A 21165-nucleotide genomic window follows, 5' to 3' on the forward strand; every position below is an offset into this window, starting at 1 on the left:
GTAATTAATGAAGAAGGAGCTCATGACACCATTACTTCTCTTGATAGTTTGGATTTATCTAAATTTTTGAATCTTCACAGGATTTGGTAACTAAAAGGAGTACTTTGTTGGTATCGTTTCAGACAGAGGAACAGAAACAAGAGGTCTTAAAGGCTTACTTTCGTAAAAAAAACATTTATTGTTTTGTGGACAGACAGTACAACTGTTTCCTGATGTGGCAAGAGCTACGTAATTACTTAGGAAGGCATTCCTACAGCTCAAGTCTAAGGTTTTGACTGTGGGTGCCACTTTTATGTTCAATTTCCTTGTAAATGTCTTGTCACATTTAAGGAAAATCAATATACTTTTTCTGGACCCTTCCTTTTTGGAAACTTTTCTTAAAGATAAAGTGTGACTAATTTTTTTTTTTTTTTGCTTGTCTGATACCCAGGTGAGGATAGTTAAAATGGGTTCTTATGAATGCTGGCTTTGTATCTCTCCTGTTTTAGTTTAGTTAATTAAATTAAAGTTCTTTTCTTTTGCTTGCTGGGTTGTATAATGGGCATCTCCGTTATGTCTGCATGTTGCTATTGATAAGGACTTTTACATTTTTTTTTCCTGGAATTTCTTTCCTGCATTTTCTTGTATATTGATCTGAGCTGTACAATATATAAATTACTAAAACAAACAAACAAACAAAAACCCAACAGCAGCATATGTGAAAGCTTCCCACATACAGACGCACTGTCAATTAAGGTACTGGATCTCCTCGCCCACTCGATCCTTAGCCATCATGTTAAGCTGCCAACTAGATGAGCAAGAGCTGCGGACCTCAATGGCGAACCGAATCAAGACCATCAAACTGCTCCAGGACCCCAGGCATTCGTGCGGCAAAAATGTGTTTGAGCACTACAGAAGAGGGGAAGCAGACTATGCTGTCCGCTGTCCAATCTAAAGCTGTGGTGCACTACCTGACGGTGCAAATAAGCAGGGCCGCCGAGAGACTAGGCCGGGCCTGGGGCAAAGCCGTGCCGCTGCCGTCCCCTCTCGCTCCCCCCGCCGCCGCAGTCCCCGGTCTCACCTGCCTGCCTCCACGGCTCCGGGCCCCCTGCATTCGAAGCGGCAGTCACAGATCGCCTCCCTTCGGGCCTTCCCTCCCTGTGACCCGCCCCCATCTAAGGTAACTTCCGGTTTCCGCAAGGGCAGGACACAGGGAGGGAAGGCCCGAAGGGAGGCGATCTGTGACTGCCGCTTCGAATGCAGGGGGCTCGGAACCAAGGAGGTAGGCAGGTGAGACCGGGGACTGCAGCGCCGGCGGCTTGACCCCGGGCCCCCCTTGGAGGCCCGGGCCCAGGGAATTTTGTCCCCCCTCTCGGCAGCCCTGCAAATTTTGTCCCCCCCTGACCCCCCCTCTCGGCGGCGCTGCAAATAAGTGACTGATTCTGCTGATCGCCAAGCCAACCCACTGGGCAGAACAGTGCCATGCAGCTTTGTGTATCAAGAAAGAGATTCTTTCAGAGAATTCTAACAAGATGTCAGGTGGCTCAGTTTCCAAGCTAAGTACTGCTAGATTGAATTTTGCTCCGATTCTGAGAGCACTGTATGACATGGCCCCTTTGTATACAGTTACAAGTGTTCCTTTATAGGTGGAAGCTTCTTACTTGTTCAGAAGCATTATCATTTCTCCATATAAAAGATCTCAAATGTTAACCCCAATGAGCTAGGAAAATAAGGTTCTGCCCTCTGAGGATCTGCTTAATTGGCACATGCTGCCTTGATTCATAACATTGTGCTCTTGAGGCACATTTCACCTCTTCCAGCTACCTCTTGACAAGTAAACCTCTACCCAAAATCAGGCATGATAAGTACATAAGTAATGCCACACTGGGAAAAGACCAAGGGTCCATCGAGCCCAGCATCCTGTCCACGACAGCGGCCAATCCAGGCCAAGGGCCCCTGGCAAGCTTCCCAAATGTACAAACATTCTATACATGTTATTCCTGGAATTGTGGATTTTTGATGATGTTCAAGTCAAGCCTAAAACCAGTCAATGAGTGGTCAAACAGAGCCGTGCTTCTTTCCTCTGACCACCAGAGGGCACTCATTATATTGTGCCAAGCAGACCCCTTACACATACAGCCTATTTTAATCCTAGTGCCTGTTGGTCTGTAAAGTGAAGGACAACTACAGCTCAAGAAAGCCTTCCTTTTTAGCTGATAGGTAGAGCTCCTGCCTGCAGACTGCTTCTAGTCCTCGGACATTTCTTCACCTAGCTCTTGGCAATTCAGTACTTACGTCTTGGCTCCCGAGGTCCGTCAACGGTGATCTTGATGGCTCTGTGGTACGTGGCAACTTGTGGAGGGTTTGTGAAAACTGTAATGGTCAGGGTGAAGCTTTTTCCTATGAAAGAGAAGAATACAAAATTACTTAGAGACAAGAATGGACTGCTTATGTGTTTGCCTTATTGGTGTTGGCTGCCTTCATGGATGGCTCTAAATGATTTACCATAAATGCAAATTGTTAAGGAAATGATCTTATGTAGTGCAAGGGTACGTACTGGGCGGTGGTTTTCTGGGATTACAAATGGCCTGTTTACAACAGTGCATAGCCATAGGTGGGCCGGGTAGGGGCCCACCCAGCAGCGGGCATCATTAGTGTATCTGGCAGGGATCCTCAGGTCCCACCAGCTGAAGAGTCCTCTCTGGAGGTCCCCCCTCCCCCAGCAGTCTCATCCTGGGAGCAGTCTGCTGCACATTTCCAGTTGTCAATGCTGGTACAACCCCCTCCTGCGCATGCTCAGTTCAACTGGCACCCCCCCCCCCCCACATGCGTACATAGGAGATGCTGGTTGAACTGAGCATGCACGAGGGGGGAGGGCAGTGGCTGCACTGGCAGCTGGAAATGCACTGCTGACTACCGCAAGGATGAGACTGCTTGGGGAGAACTCCAAAGAGCAGTCTTCACCTGGCGGGGCTGGAGATCCCTGCCAGCCAAGTTATTCATTTTACTACTGCGGGGGAGGGGGTGGGTGGAGAAGCAGGCAGGGAGGAAATGCCTACCCAATTCACCCCCAGACCATGCAAAAATTGAGGTCAGGCTATGCTACTGGTTTGCAATGTCAGAAAAACACAACTGACCAGTACGTTTTTACTAGCAAAAAAGGTGCCCAAATGCTAGGCCACCCTTCAGGAGTGAGGTGATCACTGAGGGATCCACCCCACAATGGCCACGCCCCCTGCAACCAGCCACAGAATCTATGACAAGGCAGAATTGGTGTGTAGAGCCTGAGCTCTTTCATTAAAACTTGGGGTCCACGGGTCAATTTTAGCAGACAATAGAAAAGGTACCGCTACTCAGTACTCCCCTCAAAAAAAGCCCTGCAACTGACCAACAGACAAAATCTTTGGTGTACCTGACAAACTAACAGGAAATAATTCTAGAATAAATTGTAATGTATACTCCTATCCATAAGGAAAGAGATCATATGACTATGTACCAAGATCATGAGCATTAACTAGCCTTAACAATCTTTCAGAAGTAATATTTGTAGCGTGAACACCAGCCCATGTTCTTCTATACCTCTTCCTACCCTTGAGGCACCTGCACATCTGAGCTGACCTACCCCTCTAGATACCTATGTACCGTATGCTCCTCAGCGCTGCTGTATAATGTGGGAGGAGGAGGGATTTTTAATATGTTGATGCCAGTTATCTGAAGATGGGGATGTCACTCATTACAGTGGTCCCTTCGTGTAAAATTTATAACATAGTGCGATGACCCCCAGCAAATCACACTTCAGCAAAGCTTTGGACCTTGCAAGTAGCCTTCCACTATCTAAGCCCCAGCTCGAACAGAAAAATGACGGCATGGGAAACCCCACGTTCACCCTGTGAGAAAGGACTACAGTCTAAATAAACTGCATGAACTCCTGAGATAAATTTACAATTCAAAGTAAAATGCAAATCGGGTTGGCCAAGGCTGCCCTGTTTTCTCTCTAATATTAATCTATTGGAGGTAACTATAAGGGATGCAAATATTGATTATGATGCATTATCAGACTCTGTTATCGCCTCTTGAAATGGCAACTCAAAGCCAGCATCAGGCAACGGGGCACGATCTACTTCCTGCCTCTTCAAACAGGCCCTAGTCATGATTAATTAGCAGGGATCGGTCTTGAATTTCAGTGATCTAGCGACCTCATCACTGCTGCCCGAACTCTGACTTTGGGCTGGGGTACCTGAGTAACTTGCCCTGACCTCATAATTGGAAGAGCACAGAAATTCGTCTAAAATGCAGAACTGCCAAGTTATCCATTTCCAGGCTGGGGAGTTTTTGGCCAGTCTTGATTTTGAACTTACATTCCAGATCAGTGTGGGATTTGCAAGTGGGCATCGCTCCTGCCTCATTTAAGGTACCAGGGGAGGGATTGGGTGGGTATCACTAGACACCAGGATTTTTCTTTTTGATTTGTGGGAGGGGAGAACAAGGGGTGTCTCTAGACACTAGGGTGTTTCTTTTAACTGGGGGGGGGGGGCTTGGGTACTTGCAGGAGGGCTCGGTCAGGTGGGGGTGCAATTGGACACCAGGGAGTGGGAATTTTCTGGAGTGGGGGGGGGGGGCTAGAGTACCTGCAGACGAGGGGTGGGGTGGGAGGATGCTACTAGACAGTAAGGATAATTTTTTTAAATTGGGCTGGTGGGGGGGGGGGGGGGGGGGGGGAGGCAATGCAGATAGGGATCTGGGGCAGGGTAGTTGGGTTGCCTGTACTCTCTAAGCGATCCTTCTACGCTGCCCTAGACCTGATGTCCATTTTCCCACGGTAGCTACACAGCTAAAACTTTTTTTTTTTTAAAATTGTGCACGCTGCGGGATAGCAAATTCACTGCATTTCCATGTGGTTGCAAGCAGGGTTTCTGTGTGCGTTAACACTTGCATTGAAGCCCTTTCTACATTGCTGTCCCACAGTTATCAATAGAAATCAAACAAAATAAAACATGGAAAAGAAAATAAGATGATACCTTTTTTATTGGACATAACTTAATACATTTCTTGATTAGCTTTCGAAGGTTGCCCTTCTTCGTCAGATCGGAAATAAGCAAATGTGCTAGCTGACAGTGTATATAAGTGAAAACATTCAAGCATTACTATGACAGTAAAATAGATACCATTGGAGATTCTACATGGAATGTTGCTACTATTGGAGATTCTACATGGAATGTTGCTATTCCACTAGCAACATTCCATGTAGAAGGCTGCGCAGGCTTCTGTTTCTGTGAGTCTGACGTCCTGCACGTACGTGCAGGACGTCAGACTCACAGAAGCAGAAGCCTGCGCGGCCACATTGGTGATCCGCAAGGGCCGACTTCTACATGGAATGTTGCTAGTCGAATAGCAACATTCCATGTAGAATCTCCAATAGTAGCAACATTCCATGTAGAATCTCCAATGGTATCTATTTTACTGTCATAGTAATGCTTGAATGTTTTCACTTATATACACTGTCAGCTAGTACATTTGCTTATTTCCGATCTGACGAAGAAGGGCAACCTTCGAAAGCTAATCAAGAAATGTATTAAGTTATGTCCAATAAAAAAGGTATCATCTTATTTTCTTTTCCATGTTTTATTTTGTTTGATTTCTATTGATAACCTTAAGAGTGGACTAACACGGCTACCACACTCCTCTACTGTCCCACAGTAAAACACTGCTAAACCAGCATTACGTTTGCAGGAAGCTTTCTGCATTAGCCCTGAATTTACCTGGTGCTGGGGATCAGTGGATTACTGCACATACACAGCCCCAGGTCTAAGGAAGCTGAAACCAACCAACCTTCACAAAGATCTCCAAAAGGGGAATCCCATGGACTACACTGCCTTGAGCACCTGACTGCTGGTTTCTAGATCCCGCCCTCAGCACATCCAATGCTTTCTGGCAGACTAGGATGCGAATGACCAGTTGCAGGGTACCCACCCTCCAGAGCAGGGTGCTAGCCTAGCACTCAGGAGTAGCTTTATGTATTGCTGGATGCAGGGCTCGCTGGGAAAATGCAACCCACGTGTGTATGAATCAGAGAGCTTTGCATTTTTATAAATGTTTGTTTAGAAGGGTTGGACAGGCTGAGTCAGTGCACAGCTTTTTCCCATGAAGGCTGCAACATATCTCAGAGCATGAGCTGGTCTCCTGCCTCAGATGTGTTCCAGTACAGTCTCTCTCTCTATGGGGCCCTTTTAAAAGAGGCCTGCGCTGGTGAAGGCGCGTGTTTTGGACGCGCGCAAGTCCATTTTTCACCGTGCCTGGAGAAAAAAAAGGCATTTATTTTTTTGTGCCGGAAAATGGACGTGCGGCAAAATTAAAACCAGCGCGTGTCCATTTTTGGGCTGCGACCTTACCGCTACCCATTGACTTAGCGGTAAGGTCTCGTGCGCTAACCGGGCGGTAAGCTTCAACGCACCTAAACTGCCGATTATCGCCAGGTAAGCGCCGTGCGGTAGAAAATTATTTTCTACCACGTGCTTTGGACGCGCATCAAAAAATGGAATTACTGCCCGGGGCAGGCGGTAGCTGGGCGCGAGTGCCAATCTGATGCGCGTTGGATGCGCGTAGGTGCCTATGCACCTTTGTAAAAGGGCCCCTATATGTATACAGTAAATGGTGCCTGAGTTTGGACGCCAATAAAAAAAAAGAACGCTGATTTGCTATTCTATAAACGACACTCTGAGTTGGATGCTGTTTATAGAATAGCAAGTAGCACTGGGATCAGAAACAGATCAGCGAACACGCTGGAGACCAGCGCTGAAGAGGACTTCAGCTGGCGGGGGTTGGGGACCCCTGCCAGCAAAGGTACCTGGCGGCAGCGGCGGCAAAGGAGGGTCGGCCGCGGTGGCGGAAGGGGGGGGGGTTGAAAGTGGCGGGGGAGGGTCAGCGGCAGGGGGATTGAAAGCACAGGGGGGGCCAGGGCTAAATCTGTGGGGGCCCATGCCCCCATGGCCCCACCTAGCTACGCCCCTGCCCTGGGCATTTTATAAGAGCCTTCTAAAAACTGTAGAATGCTGGTCGGCATTCTCATCCCTATATAAGCCTATCCCTTCTAGGATCCAGTCTGGAAAAATCTCATCTGCTAGCGATTCCAGGGGATGAAACATCAGCCGAGCCCCGTACGGATTCTCACTCTGAGCTCTGACGTTAGCATCCGCTGCTTTTTCCTTCCCACAGTAACGTGGGAGTCGCTGCAGACGCGGAAGTACGGTGGGGATACTTTTCAGTTTGTATTTGCGGATGAGGGTGAAAAAGAAAGTACCACACTCTCCTCCCCCCACTCCCACCCGGGGATCTATGATGTTCTGAACAATGGATGATGGGAGCAGTCGGTTTGAGCTGCATCAATTAAATTATTGATCAGAGTGTGCGGCTGAAAGATGTGGCCATAGAAAGGGAAGCGGCAGAGGCAAAAACAGTGACTGAATTCAAACACATGTGGGATAAACACAGAGAAGCCTGATCTAGAAAGAGGAGGACAGAATCAATGCAAAAATTAAATGACCATCACATACTAAACAGGGCACAAAGGGGTATAAGCTGCTCAGAGCAGGAGGTACAACTGACCGCCTTGTCGGGCAGACTGGATAGACCATTGTGACAGAACAGTGTGTTTTAAGCCTCGTGACAACCACAGAGGTCCTTTCTCTGCTGCTAGTTACTAAGAGATATGTTTTCATGCTTCTACTACTATCTACTTATCATTTCTATAGCGCTACAAGGCATACGCGGCGCTGTACATCATACATAAAAAGACAGTCCCTGCTCAAACAGCTCACAATCTAAATAGGACAGACAAACAGACAGAACAACTAAGAGGTAAGGGAATTCCAAGAGGTGGGGATAAGAGGGTGCAGGGCAAGTGAGTAGTGGTTAGGAGTCAAAAGCAGCGTTAAAGAGGTGGGCTTTTAGCCTGGATTTGAAAACGGCCAAGGACGGAGCTAGACGTACAAGGTCGGGAAGTCTATTCCAGGCGTGAGGTGCTGCGAGATAAAAGGAACGGAGTCTGGAATTAGCAGTAGTGGAGAAGGGGACAGACGAGAGAGATTTATCCACAGGATTCAGTTGTATCTCTCTTCAGCTCAGACGGGGATTTAGGCACGTTCCAAATTTTGAAGTTGTATACCTTGCTAAAAAGGAGCATGCCCCTCCTGCTTCAAAGGGATGCCGCTGTGCCCCTCTCCCACCCACCCCCTGCTCTCTGGTCCCGCTGATGGGTGTTAAAATCAAATCCAGCCCTACTTCAGCTGTTCTTAGCTTTGAGCATATTAGGCGCTCCTGTTTCCAGCCGTGGAGACCTCTCTTTAGCTGTTTGTGCTGTTTTCATACTATGGGTGTAGCAGGAATTTACAGTCTCGTCCCCTGAGGTAACAGCTTAGTTGTTTATCCTGTAGTCACACTTTCTGCATATCCCGGTGGCGTGTACAGGTCCGGAAAGACTAAGTAATAACAGTATTTAGAAGCAAGAACCATTAATGTAGACTTTCAGGGGTGTAAAAAAAACCCCAGAATAATGAAAACTAAACTAAACACAGGATATTGAACTGGTTCATATGGTCTAACTGAGAAATGGAATACTTCAAAAGTTGATAACACAGCTGAAGTAAAATATGGTGTCTATGTGTTAAAAAGATTTAGCGTCCATGTGAAATAGTGTGTTGTACACAGAGGCCTTTGTGTGTATGTTAAATGGGCCTGATGAGGTTAACCACTTATATGTTTAAAATACAGCATTATCATATGCAAACTAGGCTTTATGGAAATACAGAAAACAGTAAGGTATGTGTTTCTCCACAAACCACTCTGCCTGTACCAGTTAAGGCATGAATTTTTACACTAGGCTTGCAGTGGGTGTTAAATGTTAGCCTGCCAGTCTTGTAGGCATGCATCATTCAGCACTGAGGGGAGGCCATGCCATTAAAGCAGGGGCGTAGCTATGTGGGGTCACAGGCCCCCACAGATTAAGCCCTGGCCCCCTCTACTTTTGACCCCCCCCCCCCCGCCAGGTACCTTTGCTGGCAGGGGTCCCCAACTCCCGCCAGCTGAAGTCTTCTTCAGCGCCGGTCGACTCCGGCGCCTTCGCTGATGATCTGTTTTGACTCCTGACGTCCTGCGTGCTCGTCCTGCACGGGGCTACATACAGGACGTGCACGCAGGACATCAAGAGTTAGAAACAGATCATCAGCGAAGGCGCTGGAGTCGACCGGCGCTGAAGAAGACTTCAGCTGGCGGGGGTTGGGGACCCCTGCCAGCAAAGGTACCTGGCGGCGGCGACAGCAGCAAGAGGGGGGGTCCAAAGTGGCGGGGGGGGGGGTTCGGCGGGGGGAGGCAGCTAAACAGTGCCCCCCCCCCCACCTTGGGTTCTGGACCCCCCTCCCGCCGAGGTCCGGCTACGCCCCTGCTGTGAACCAGGGAAGCCAGAGTCAAATTCTGTTTTTTGCCAGAGCATGAGGGGGCACATTTTAGCATTTTAGCCAACCCTCCCCCACCACCGCTAGGTACCTTTGCTGGCAGGGGTCCCCGCCAGCCGAAGTCCCCTTCAGCGCCAGTCTTCGAGTCTGGCGCGTTCACTGATCTGGATTCTGTTTCTGTGAGTCTTGACGTCCTGACGTCCTGCACATTCCTACGTGGTTGGGGACCCCCGCCAGCAAAGGTACCTGACAGCGGCGGCAGCGGGGGAGGGTTGGTGGCAGCGGGAGGGAGGGGTCGAATGTGGTGGGGGGGTGAAAGCAGGGGGCCAGGGCTAAATCTGCAGGGGCCCATGCCCCCACCTAGCTATGCCCCTGGTGTGGGCTGCAGTCCTATGTAGCCATACTGCCCAGTTAAGGATATAAAGAAGAAGGAACAATTTCCTACAGGGAGACCAAAACAAATTTTTACGGTTTCAGCCAAAACCAAATCTACAACCGAAATTCACCACTTGGTTTTGAAGCTGAAACTGGCTGCTACTGCACTGAGTTAGTGCTATGGCCCCGCCTCCAAACAGGAGTAGCTCCCCTATCTCAGACCCCTCTCCTTCCATCTGTAGGCCACCCCTCCTGGGCCCGCCTTACAATCTGTGGTGATCTGGTGACGTAGTTGGGGCAGGAGCGGGAGTTTGCGGCAGCCATTTTGACAGCGGAGACAGCATAGGAAGTGCTCTTACCCCGAATACACCACTAGACCATCACCGATTGTAAGGTAGGCCTGGAAGAGCTTATGGATGGGTCTGGGGGGTGGTGTGCTCCTGTTTGGGGGGGTAGAGGAAGTGCTATAGAGAACAACACAAAATTTTGGTTTCAGCTGAAAACACACTGGCACGCCAATACCGATTTTGGGCCAGTTTCAGTGCCACAACTGAACCCAAAATTTGGTCGGCCTCTACAGTCTCCTGTAGGCAGGGGCGTAGCCAGTATGGGGCCACAGGGGCCTGGGCCCCCGTAGATTTGCCCCTGGACCACCCAGCCGATGACCCAACGACCCCCCCCTCCTGCCTACCTTTGCTGGCGGGGGACCCCAACCCCCGCCAGCCGAGCCAAGGTCCTCTTCTTCCCAATCCCGCGCAAGGCTTCGTTCTAGTCTGACGTACTGCACGGCTCGGCTGGCGGGGGATGGGGTCCCCCACCAGCAAAGGTAGGCAGCGGCGGGAGGGGGGTCATCAGGTCGTCGGCAGGGGGGTCGGCAATGGCCGGGGGGGGTCAAAGTTGGTGGGGGGGGGGGGTTAGCAATGGCGGGAGTGTTAGCAATGGCGGGGGGGGGGGCTGCGGCTGGGGGAGGCGGGCTAAACTGTGCCCCCTCACCTCGGGCTCTGGACCCCCCTCCCGCCGAAGTCTGGCTACGCCCCTGCCTGTAGGCACTCATGTATGGCTAAAAACTGGAAGATACACTTAGAGTAGCACAGAAATGGGTAACTGGCTGGGCCAGATGTGCTTATCTGATGTCTACTCTGCTGCTGTGCTATCTTTAATACTCAATAACCATAATTGAAAATACAAACATTGCAGTACATAGAGCAAACACACAGCCTCAATCTGTTTTTCTAACCTGGGGCATAAAAAGAAGAAATTCCTTGTAACAAGGGCAATGCATTTTTCATGGCCTGTGCCAACACAGGGACAGAACCTTGCGAATGGTGCACTGAAGTTCAGCCAGCCAACACCTTAGGAAAACAGCTCAGCATCACCCAGGTACACAACAGCACCTTAGTCATGTAGAAATAAACAGTGAGGTTCCTGAGATTGTCAGCCAGATGCACTAACTCCACGGAAAGAGCCCTTCCCTCACCAATCCCTTAGCAAATTGGTAAAAAACGGGCATGCATGAAAGAACTCGCATGCAAATGAGCTGCTCGCTGTTAGCTCATTTGCACGCGATTTCCTTCCTAAGGAGGGGAAGCCAGTCGGCCAGCTGAGCATGCACAGAACAGCCAATCATTATGCTGGCTGCTCTGCGCATGCCAAAGACGGCTTCGTACACGTCCTCACTTTCAAAAAAAAAAAAAAGGGACGTCCCTGACGAACACTTGGACGTCCTTCTCTTGGACGTGTTTTTCTTACATGCCCGAAACTGGCTGGAACCAGTTTAAAACGCAAGTTGTGGGCTCGTTAGGTTTTGTGCATCTGGGCCATAATCTCCTTCCCACAGGAAAAGTACCTCCCAATTTCACACCGTCCCCTGACCATCGGTGGTCAAACTTGGCCACAAGACTAAGGGGGGACGTTATCAACAAGCAGCGCTATTTTTAACACAGGTTCCCACAATATAAAATAGGAACCTGCGCTAAAATAGCATGACTTGTGGTAAAGTAACCCGTCTTAACAGTGGTTCATGTTCATAACTTCCCGTAACGGACACTGCTGCTTCTCAAATTCAAAAGGTTCTCTGCCAGTCGTCCTTTCTCTGCAGGTACTGAAAAACTTTCTCCAAACCCCTCGATCTTGCCACAGCAGCCTGAGACAGACCCTCTGCCCAACTTAATGACCTCCAAAAAAGGAGTAGGGAAAGACGTAGGCCAACCAAAAAAAAAAAAAAAAAGATGTATAAACCAGAGGTTGATTGCAACAGTTTTATTGGATAACATAATACATGTAGACTCGATATGGACCGTGTTTCGACAATGTAAATGCCTGCCTCCAGAGTTAATATATAAACAGCGCTCTCTCGCTTCTCAGAGCAGCAGCATCTCCACAACACGGGCAGAAACATGCTCCGAGAGGATGCTCTTTATATACTGACGCCCGAGGCAAGCCTTTACATTGCCGAAACACGGTCCGTGTCAAGTTTACATGTATTATGTTATCCGATAAAACTGATGCAATCAACCTCTGGTTTATTCATCTCGTTTTTCTTGGTTGGCCTACGTCCCTTCCCAACTTCTTTATTGGATACTATTTGTCGCTTGGAAGAGATTTTTTTTTCCTTCCTCTGTGCGGTGATTTGGCAACTTAATTATCTAATTTATTTACTGGGATTTATTAACCGCCTTTATGAAGAGATTCACCCAAGGCGGTGTACAGCAGGTACAGTTTAACATAACACTTACAATTTTGTTAACAGCATAACAATAATAAAATAACCAAGAATAAACATAAATACAATAAATGAGGTAAACTTGAAAACAGTAAATTGAAACCTAATAATAGAACTACCGTGAAACAGTATCAAAAATATACACATTTAACAGCACTGGAATTCAAATACCAGAGATATAATACAATGTTAGCATAATACTAATGATACACCTAATAAGCATGCAATAGAACATTCAACTAAAATAGATATGATGCTAACGATTTTCTACAATATGGCTGTGTGGTTAATGACCTGACAAGATGGTCATTAACCACACAGCTTCTGCCACCGCAAGACACCTAGGTTAGTATCAATTGGAGTTGGAGGGTAATTTTGTAACTGATCGCCTGGATTAAGAAGCTGCCTCTTTTGTAAAGACACCTTTATAAAGTCCATAGACCGCTATTAAATGGACTTGGAAAAATTCCGCATTTTTAGGTATAACTTGTCTGGAATGTTTTTACGTTTAGGGAGCGTGCCAGGTGCCCTTGACCTGGATTGGCCACTGTCGGTGACAGGATGCTGGGCTGGATGGACCTTTGGTCTTTCCCAGTATGGCACTACTTATGTACTTATGTACTAAATCCTGCAGATACTGGGGTAAACCAACCCATGTACATTTATGTTTGCTCGAAAGCAGGTGAAAATGTTCATAGTGCTGGGCAGACTTATACGGTCTGTGCCAGAGCCGGTGGTTGGGAGGCGGGGCTGGTGGTTGGGAGGTGGGGATAGTGCTGGGCAGACTTATATGGTCTGTGCCACAGCCGGTGGTGGGAGGCGGGGCTGGTGGTTGGGAGGTGGGGATAGTGCTGGGCAGACTTATATGGTCTGTGCCAGAGCCGGTGGTTGGGAGGCGGGGCTGGTGGTTGGGAGGCGGGGATAGAGCTGGGCAGACTTATATGGTCTGTGCCCTGAAGAGCACAGGTACAAATCAAAGTAGGGTATACACAAAAAGTAGCACACATGAGTTGTCTTGTTGGGCAGACTGGATGGACCGTGCAGGTCTTTTTCTGCCGTCATCTACTATGTATTTGCACTCATACATGTTAAAATACCGTTTACAGAACTGCCCTATCTGCATGTAAATCATCATGCTGTCCATGCTCTGCCCAAACCCTACTCCAGAGCACTCCTACATCAAAGATGCATACAATCGTGCACCATCTGTCCACTGCATGTACTTGTACACCTTGGGTAATTTTTCAGGGTATGCATTCGTTGGAAACGACAGGGAAAATGGCAACATTGCCCAGGTTGTTTCATATCATTTTTTTGCCTTAAAGAAAAGGAACCCCCACCCAAAATTTTTTTTGTTTTCTCCTGTATTATTCGTGGAGGGGCATAATTGAACGGGGACAACCATCTCTAAGGGCCCCCATCTCTAAGGACGTCCTGGCGAAGGGGCGGGGAAACCTGTATTATCGAAAACAAGATGGGTGTCCATCTTTCATTTCGATAATACGGTCGGGGACGCCCAAATCTCAACATTTAGGTCAACCTTAGAGATGGTCGACCTTAGAGATGGTCGTCCCTGGTTTTCGGTGATAATGGAAACCGAGGACACCCATCTCAAAAATGACCAAATCCAAGCCATTTGGTCGCGTGAGGAGCCAGCATTTGTAGTGCACTGGTCCCCCTCACATGCCAGGACACCAACCGGGCACCCTAGGGGGCACTGCAGTGGACTTCACAAATTGCTCCCAGGTGCATAGCTCCCTTACCTTGGGTAATGAGCCCCCCAACCCCCCCAAAAAAACCCACTCCCCACAACTGTAGACCACTACCATAGTCCTAAGGGGTGAAGGGGGCACCTACATGTAGGTACAGTGGGTTTCAGGTGGGTTTTGAAGGGCTCACATTTACCAGCACAAGTGTAACAGGTGGGGGGGGGGGGGGATGACCTTCAGGTCTGCCTGCCTGAAGTGCACTGCAGTACCCACTAAAACTGCTCCAGGGACCTGCATACTGCTGTCATGGAGCTGGGTATGACATTTGAGACTGGCATAGAAGCTGGCAAAAAATTAAATTTTTTTTTTTTTTTTTAGGGTGGGAGGGGGTTGGTGACCACCGGGGGAGTAAGGGGAGGTCATCCCTGATTCCCTCCGGTGGTCATCTGGTCAGTTTGGGCACCTTTTTGAGGCTTGGTTGTGAAAAAAAATGGACCAAGTAAAGTCGACCAAATGCTCATCAGGGACGTCCTTCTTTTTTCCATTATCGGCCGAGGACACCCATCTCTTAAGTAAGCCCCAGTCCCGCCTTTGCTACGCCTCCGACACGCCCCCGTGAACTTTGGTCATCCCCGCGACGGACTGCCGATTTTGCCGATTTGGGCGACCCTGAGAGAAGGACACCCATCTCCCGATTTGTGTCGGAAGATGGGCGCCCTTCTCTTTCGAAAATGCCCCTGTTAGTGTGCACACTATGTGAGAATACGACGCTAAAGAGGGGAGGGGGTGTCCTTGTACCAAGCCACACTAAAAAGTGGCCAGCGCTGGTGTCAGCGCGAGTTTTACGCGCGCTGTGGCCACTTTTAGCACAGCGGTAAAATAGCTGCTACGCTATATTTTTATTGAAAAGGCCACACGCTAATTTCCCCATTTGCGGGTGGCTGTTACCGCGGGAGCCCTTACCGACACCTATTTGGGAGATGGTAAGGGCTCCTGTGCTACTCCTGTGCTAATCGGCACAGGCAAGTTTACTTTCCGCCCATGGGTACGCCTCCCGCGCTGGAAAATAAAACATATTTTTAGTGTGGGATATTTTCTAGTGTGAGATTAGCACACGCTGAGTGGGAAACTACCACGGGACGCCTCAGCGCATCCCGCAGTAGTGCGGTAGGCTTGCATTAGGCCTACTGTGCCCTAGTAAAAGGGCCCCTAACTGCGAAGAGTGCGCACCAGTGGGGAATAGTGTTTACTTTTTCCAACGAGTAAGCACTAGTTATGATAAAATGAAAACATTTTTTAAAAACCCAACAGCAAAGCAAATATTCCTGCGAACGATATGGGACACTAAAACAAATAAAAATATTTTGGTTGTCTACCCCTAGTAATTTTATAAGATGCATTATACGTGGAAAATTAGCCCCTTTGTGCAGGTGTTCCTTTAACAGTCCGTAAGAACTTCTAACTCAAACCACTTGGTGCGCAGAGCCCAACACACAAACCCTTCTGCGTGTCAGGAGCCAGAATGCTCTTTGAGTACAATCAGAATCCCAACCACCGTGTGGCCCGCAGGCCACGGATCTGCCACCCTCTCAACCTGTTTGCTTTCAGTTTTATTTCTGTACCTTGCAGAACCTGTTTTGGTTCAGCCCCTGCAGTCTGCTGCCTTCAGGGGTATCCAGAAAAGTCTGAAATCCCACAAAAGGAGAAGGTGGGGGATGCTTTAGGACTGATTTCTCTGCTGACTTCTCATATGTCAGTTTTCCCAATTATTCCAAATAGGTCGTCTAAGATTATCTGTATTAATGCCCTCCTAGATTCTCCCCATTTACTCCCTCATCTAGGCTAAGTGCCCTTGCACCCTTCAGAGGCTAAAAGAATGTACTTTCTTATGCTCACTATATCTGCTGGAAGAGAGGAGGGAGAGAGGAGACATGACAGAAATGTTTAAATATCTCAAGGGCATTTATGTACAGGAAGTGAGCCTTTTTCAACTGAAGGAGAGCTCTGGAATGGGGGGGGGGGGGCATAAGATTGAAGTTAAGAGGGAATAGGCTTAGGAGTAATCGAAGGAAGTACTATTTCACAGAAAGGGTGGTGGAGGCGTGAAATGGCTTCCTGGTGGAGGTTGTGGAGTTGAGGACTGTCAGAATTTAAAAACGCATGGGATAAGCATGTGGGATCACTTAGGAAAAGGAAGAGTTAGGAGTTAAAGAGGATGGGTCATATGGCCTTTATCTGCCGTCAGGTTTCTATGTTTCACTACGCACCACTGTACCATGGATCTACCTTTCCACTCTCAGATCTGGTAGCCCTGAAGAGCCTCTCACTGCAGCACTACCTCTGGGCATGCAGGCCAGGGCCGCCGAGAGACTGAACTGTGCCCGGGGCAGGGCCGCTGACACCTACCCGATCGCTGCCACTCCCCCCCCCCCCAATCGCTGCCTTTGCCTAAATACCCGAGGCCCTGCCAGCAGAAGACGTCGTCCTCCGGCGCTGACTGCCTGCCCCTGCGGCTGCTTTTCCTCTCAGTGCATGCTCGGTTTCAAAACTGAGCATGCGCGTCTGAGAGGAAAAGCAGCCGCTCAGCAATGGGCAGAAGAGCAGCACTGATGGAAACTGCAGGTCCTCCCCAGCATCCAAGGGGGGCCCGGCACCGGATTTTTCTCTCTCCTGCTCCTGTCGGGATGTGATCACTTGGGTCCTGTTAGGTGCAGAAGAGAGAGAGAGAGCGAGAGAGACCCTGATGCTGGGCCCCCCTTGGAGACCAGGGCCCGAAGAGTAGCAAATTGCCTGGACCAGATGGTATTCATTCCAGAGTACTGATAGAATTGAAAAATGAACTTGCAGAACTATTGTTGGTAATATGTAATTTATCTTTAAAATCAAGCATGGTACTGGAAGATTAGAGGGTGGCCAATGAAACGCCGATTTTTGTCAGACTTGTGAGTTCTTGTACCAAGTAGAGCACTGCCGAGCCCAGTACTCGGACCAGGTTCTGCTTGGCGGCCGGACAACCCCGGGTTTCACCTGCGCTGACCGCCGTTCCCCAGAGGTTGAGCACCTAGCTGCGGGCGGCCTGCAGGGCTTACAAGATGGAGCAGGAAGTGGGGTGATGAACGTGACGGCCAGACAGGCAGCAGGCAAGATCCAGGTACAGGCAGAATCAGTAGGCAGGCAGCAGGTCAAGAGAGTAATCCAGGTACAGGCAGAGTCAGTTGGCAGGCAGCAGACACGAGAGTAATCCAGGTACAGGCGCTCTGAAAGATGGATCGGCGCGCGCCCAAAACCCGCGCCTACACTACCACAAGCCATTTTTCAGTGCACCTTAGTAAAAGGACCTCTAGATATGGCCCCTCTAAGCTGAGCAGGAGTCCTTCCAGTGGGAAGTGCTGTTTCACTATAATATTTTCAGTAGTGAGGGAGAGAGGCAAGTTCTGCAGGAGTCCAGAGAACCTGCCTGTCCTTAGCGATTGAAAACACAATATTGAAGCACAGCCCCCTACTGGCAGCAGTGCAGTTGGAGGACTCCCGCTCAGCTTAGTGAGAACAATGTGTGTGGCTTTACTGGTTCCAGGAAATTTTTTTTTTAAATTTCATGAGCCCAACACAGATGCTGCACACAGAATCTGCCCTTCTCATTTCCTGTGTCACTTGTCCTGAGCCGAAGTGCTGTACATATTTGATCTTTAAACGCTGGGGATCCTAAGCTGCTGACTTCTGCACTTGAACCCAATGGCATACCAAGGGGGGGGGGGAGTCCGCCCCGGGTGCACGCCGCTGGGGGGGGGGGGGGGGGTGCCGCGCGCCTGTCGGCTCCGCTTGTTCCGTGCTCCCTCTGGCCCAGAACAGGTTACTTCCTGTTCCGGGGCAGAGGAAGCATGGAATGAGCGAAGCCAACAGGCACGCGGCACCCCCCAGCAGGTAAAAATGCACCCAGGGGGGTGTCCTTTCGCCAGGGGGGAGGGGGTGTCCTTTTGCCGGGGGTGGGGGGGTCGCACTGCATCCGGGGGGGGGGGCACATCGGCGATCTTCCCCGGGTATCAGCCACCCTAGGAACGTCACTGCTTGTACCCAAACTTTGGATTTTACCATTCATCTAACTGGTTTGTACTGAATTGCCTTCTGCTCTATTCTTGGAATCAAACAAGGCTTGACCTAAGTGGTTTTCCTTTTTTTGTTGTTGTTGTCTATGGGGGAAAAATGCTTATCATATCAAGCACAATTCAGCTCTTTCACTTCTGTGTTGTCAAAAAAAAAAAAGAAAAAGAGTACCTCGGCCACTTCTACCCACGAATCGCAGGTCGTTGAACTTGGCCACCTGATTCTTCATGGCAGCTGTGGCGTTACGGAGTTCTGCTGAATAGTTTTCATCGTTTCCAGCCATCACCGTGACTAATGTTCCATCAGGGACATCTCCAAGGCCCACCACCTAATGACCAGGAACAGAAACAACGTTAAGTTAGGAAGCTTTACTGGTTAGTGTCTACTGTCCACCTCTGTGTACAAATAATACCACCCTCCCCCTCCCCTCTGCGCCCTGCCAAGTGCCCAGTTCTACAGCGGCTGGTAACTCGGGACCATATTTCTCTGGTTTCGACAACTCTCTCAAAACATTCCGTTCTGAAATATTTTATGGATTGTAAAACTTTTAACATGTGAATGCATCAGAAAGTCAAAATATTAGAGACATACATAGGGGGAAAAAAGAAGATTATGGTTAATTTTTAGATGTTTGAACTTTTCCTCCAAATTTTTGGACTTTTTCTCAGTTCAATTCACACATTCATGTTACAAAAAAAAAATTTAATGTGCACAAAGGGGTGAGTTGTATATATGGAGCCAAAAAAATGTCGTGCAGACAAAAGCGCTGTTCTATAAACCATGCTTAAACTTAGGCATGGTTTGTAGAATAACGCTTATGCCCTGGAATCGTGCCTAACTTTAGATGCATATACATGGTGTAACAGGTAACTTTAAATTAAAACTATCTTTATTCCAAAATAAGGACTGAATACTATGGTTTTGCACAGCATTCTAAGTCCTATAAAGATCTTATCATTTAAACGATCAATGATTAGTATAAAAACTATATATACATAACGATTAGGACTTTGATAAGATTAGAAGTTGTGTTGTTTTTGTTTTATATTGTATATTATGTGGATAAAAACAGACAATGATTTTTATTTCTATATTTATTTCATTCTATGTAAAAAGTTTTTCAAAGATATATCTGTGATCTACTAGTAACAACATAAGATAAACAAGAATCCAATGATGAGTAATTTTAATCACATGACTAGTTTATTCAATATGTATTTTTTCCTGTTTGTTTCTTATCTTTCTTCTTTTGGTTTCCTACCTAAAATTATACTTAGAAAACGCAATGGATCAATGTTTGCAGCTCATTTTATTTTTGTCTTTTATTGTATATTGATTAATTTTTGATTATATATTGATGTTGTTCAAAATTGATATTTTATCTGTTTTATTCAGACTCCTGATGCAGGCCAGTTGGGCCGAAACACAGCTGTGTTGAGTCATACTACCTCAATAAATTTATTCAGTTTTTCAATTATTTTTGTGTCCCCCTTTTTTCATTTTTTTCATTTTTTCATTTTTTCTATTCACTTATAGTTTTGTTTTTTGTTTTTTTGCAGTTCCTTGTTTTATTTTGTATTTTTGATTTTCTATTTTTTATTCTTTATCTTCAACTGTTCCTTTTTCGCTTTTGGATATTTTTTCTTTTTTGTGTCATCTTCGCTGTTTGTGATCACTGTTGGTGTTTGCGGAGACAGGTTTCTTCTGTATTTTGGATAACTTTAGATGCGGCCATTTGCACCAACTGAAACATGGTGCAAATGTACTCAACTACATTTATTTACTTGTAACACTTGTATCCCACATTTTCCCACCTATTTGCAGGCTCAATGTGGCTTACATAGTACCGTAGAGGCGACACATTAGGGCGTATCCCCCCTCATTCTATAACAATGCATGTAAATGGTAGTAACGCCCCCGTTCCGTCCATGACCCTCCCATTCCTGCGACCCTTTTTTTGAACTCACGTGTAAAATTTAGGACTGGGTCCCGTGCCTAAATTAATGCACATATATCCCAATTAAATCTAGTCAGTGCCAATAATTGCTTGTTAAAAAGCCAACTGGCGCTAATTAGCTCATTATTCAATTAAATTGCGTATGCAAATTAGGCGCATGCCCAAATTTGCACACGTAATGTTTAGCGACTTTTATAGAATTAGGTGGAAATCTTTGAATTTATTTATTTATTTATTTATTTATGCATTCTTGTCTCCCACTGTTATCCAAAACTGGTTTTGGTTCAAAGTGACTTACAATTTACAGTTAGGTGTTAATATGTTAATTTGTAGGTTAACGTGTTAAATTGATTTTGCACACACTGATGAACCGAATGTATGCTAATGCAAATTCTCTGGGATGGCTAGATGTGTACAGTTTAGTTGCAAGGACCTCCTATGTTTCTCTCCCTTTCTCATCTGAGATGTGGACTTCATTTTTAAGTTATTGTGATTTATGGAATTGGAATGTATCTATTTTTGATTACCTTGTTATGCATAAATATGAAAATCAAACATATAAACGGCGAGTGACCGTACTCACTGCAAATGCGCAGTAGAGACTTCCCTCTCTGTCCCGCCCCCGCGTCAATACGTGATGACGGGGGGGGGGGGGCGGGACAGAGAGGGAAACTATGCCGCCGACGTTGCTACCGCTTCCCCCCCCCCACTCGGAGTCGCCGTCGCCACCCCTCCACCCCTCCACCCGGCCCGGGCCCTCTCTTCCCTTCTGAACTTACAGATCCATTCGCCGAACGCAGCAACGCACATCAGCTGAGCTGCAGTGAGCCCTTCCTTCTTTGCCTGTGGCCCCGCCCTCCTGTGACGTAACGTCAG

At 47.7% G+C, this 21165-nt stretch overlaps 1 protein-coding gene across 3 annotated transcripts in view; it reads right to left on the reverse strand.

The window, feature by feature from the left end:
• RUNX1 (RUNX family transcription factor 1) overlaps nucleotides 1-21165 on the reverse strand; it is a 272687-nt gene that overhangs the window by 97752 nt on the left and 153770 nt on the right. For all 3 annotated transcript variants that reach the window (XM_030202187.1, XM_030202188.1, XM_030202190.1), the window contains 2 exons: nucleotides 18504-18660; nucleotides 2275-2379 (listed from right to left, as the gene is read on the reverse strand). In XM_030202187.1, the coding sequence (XP_030058047.1) occupies nucleotides 2275-2379; nucleotides 18504-18660 (262 nt within the window). The remainder of the gene's footprint in view (nucleotides 1-2274; nucleotides 2380-18503; nucleotides 18661-21165) is intronic.

The sequence above is a fragment of the Microcaecilia unicolor genome, chromosome 4, assembly GCF_901765095.1.
Source record: "Microcaecilia unicolor chromosome 4, aMicUni1.1, whole genome shotgun sequence".
NCBI lineage: Eukaryota > Metazoa > Chordata > Amphibia > Gymnophiona > Siphonopidae > Microcaecilia > Microcaecilia unicolor.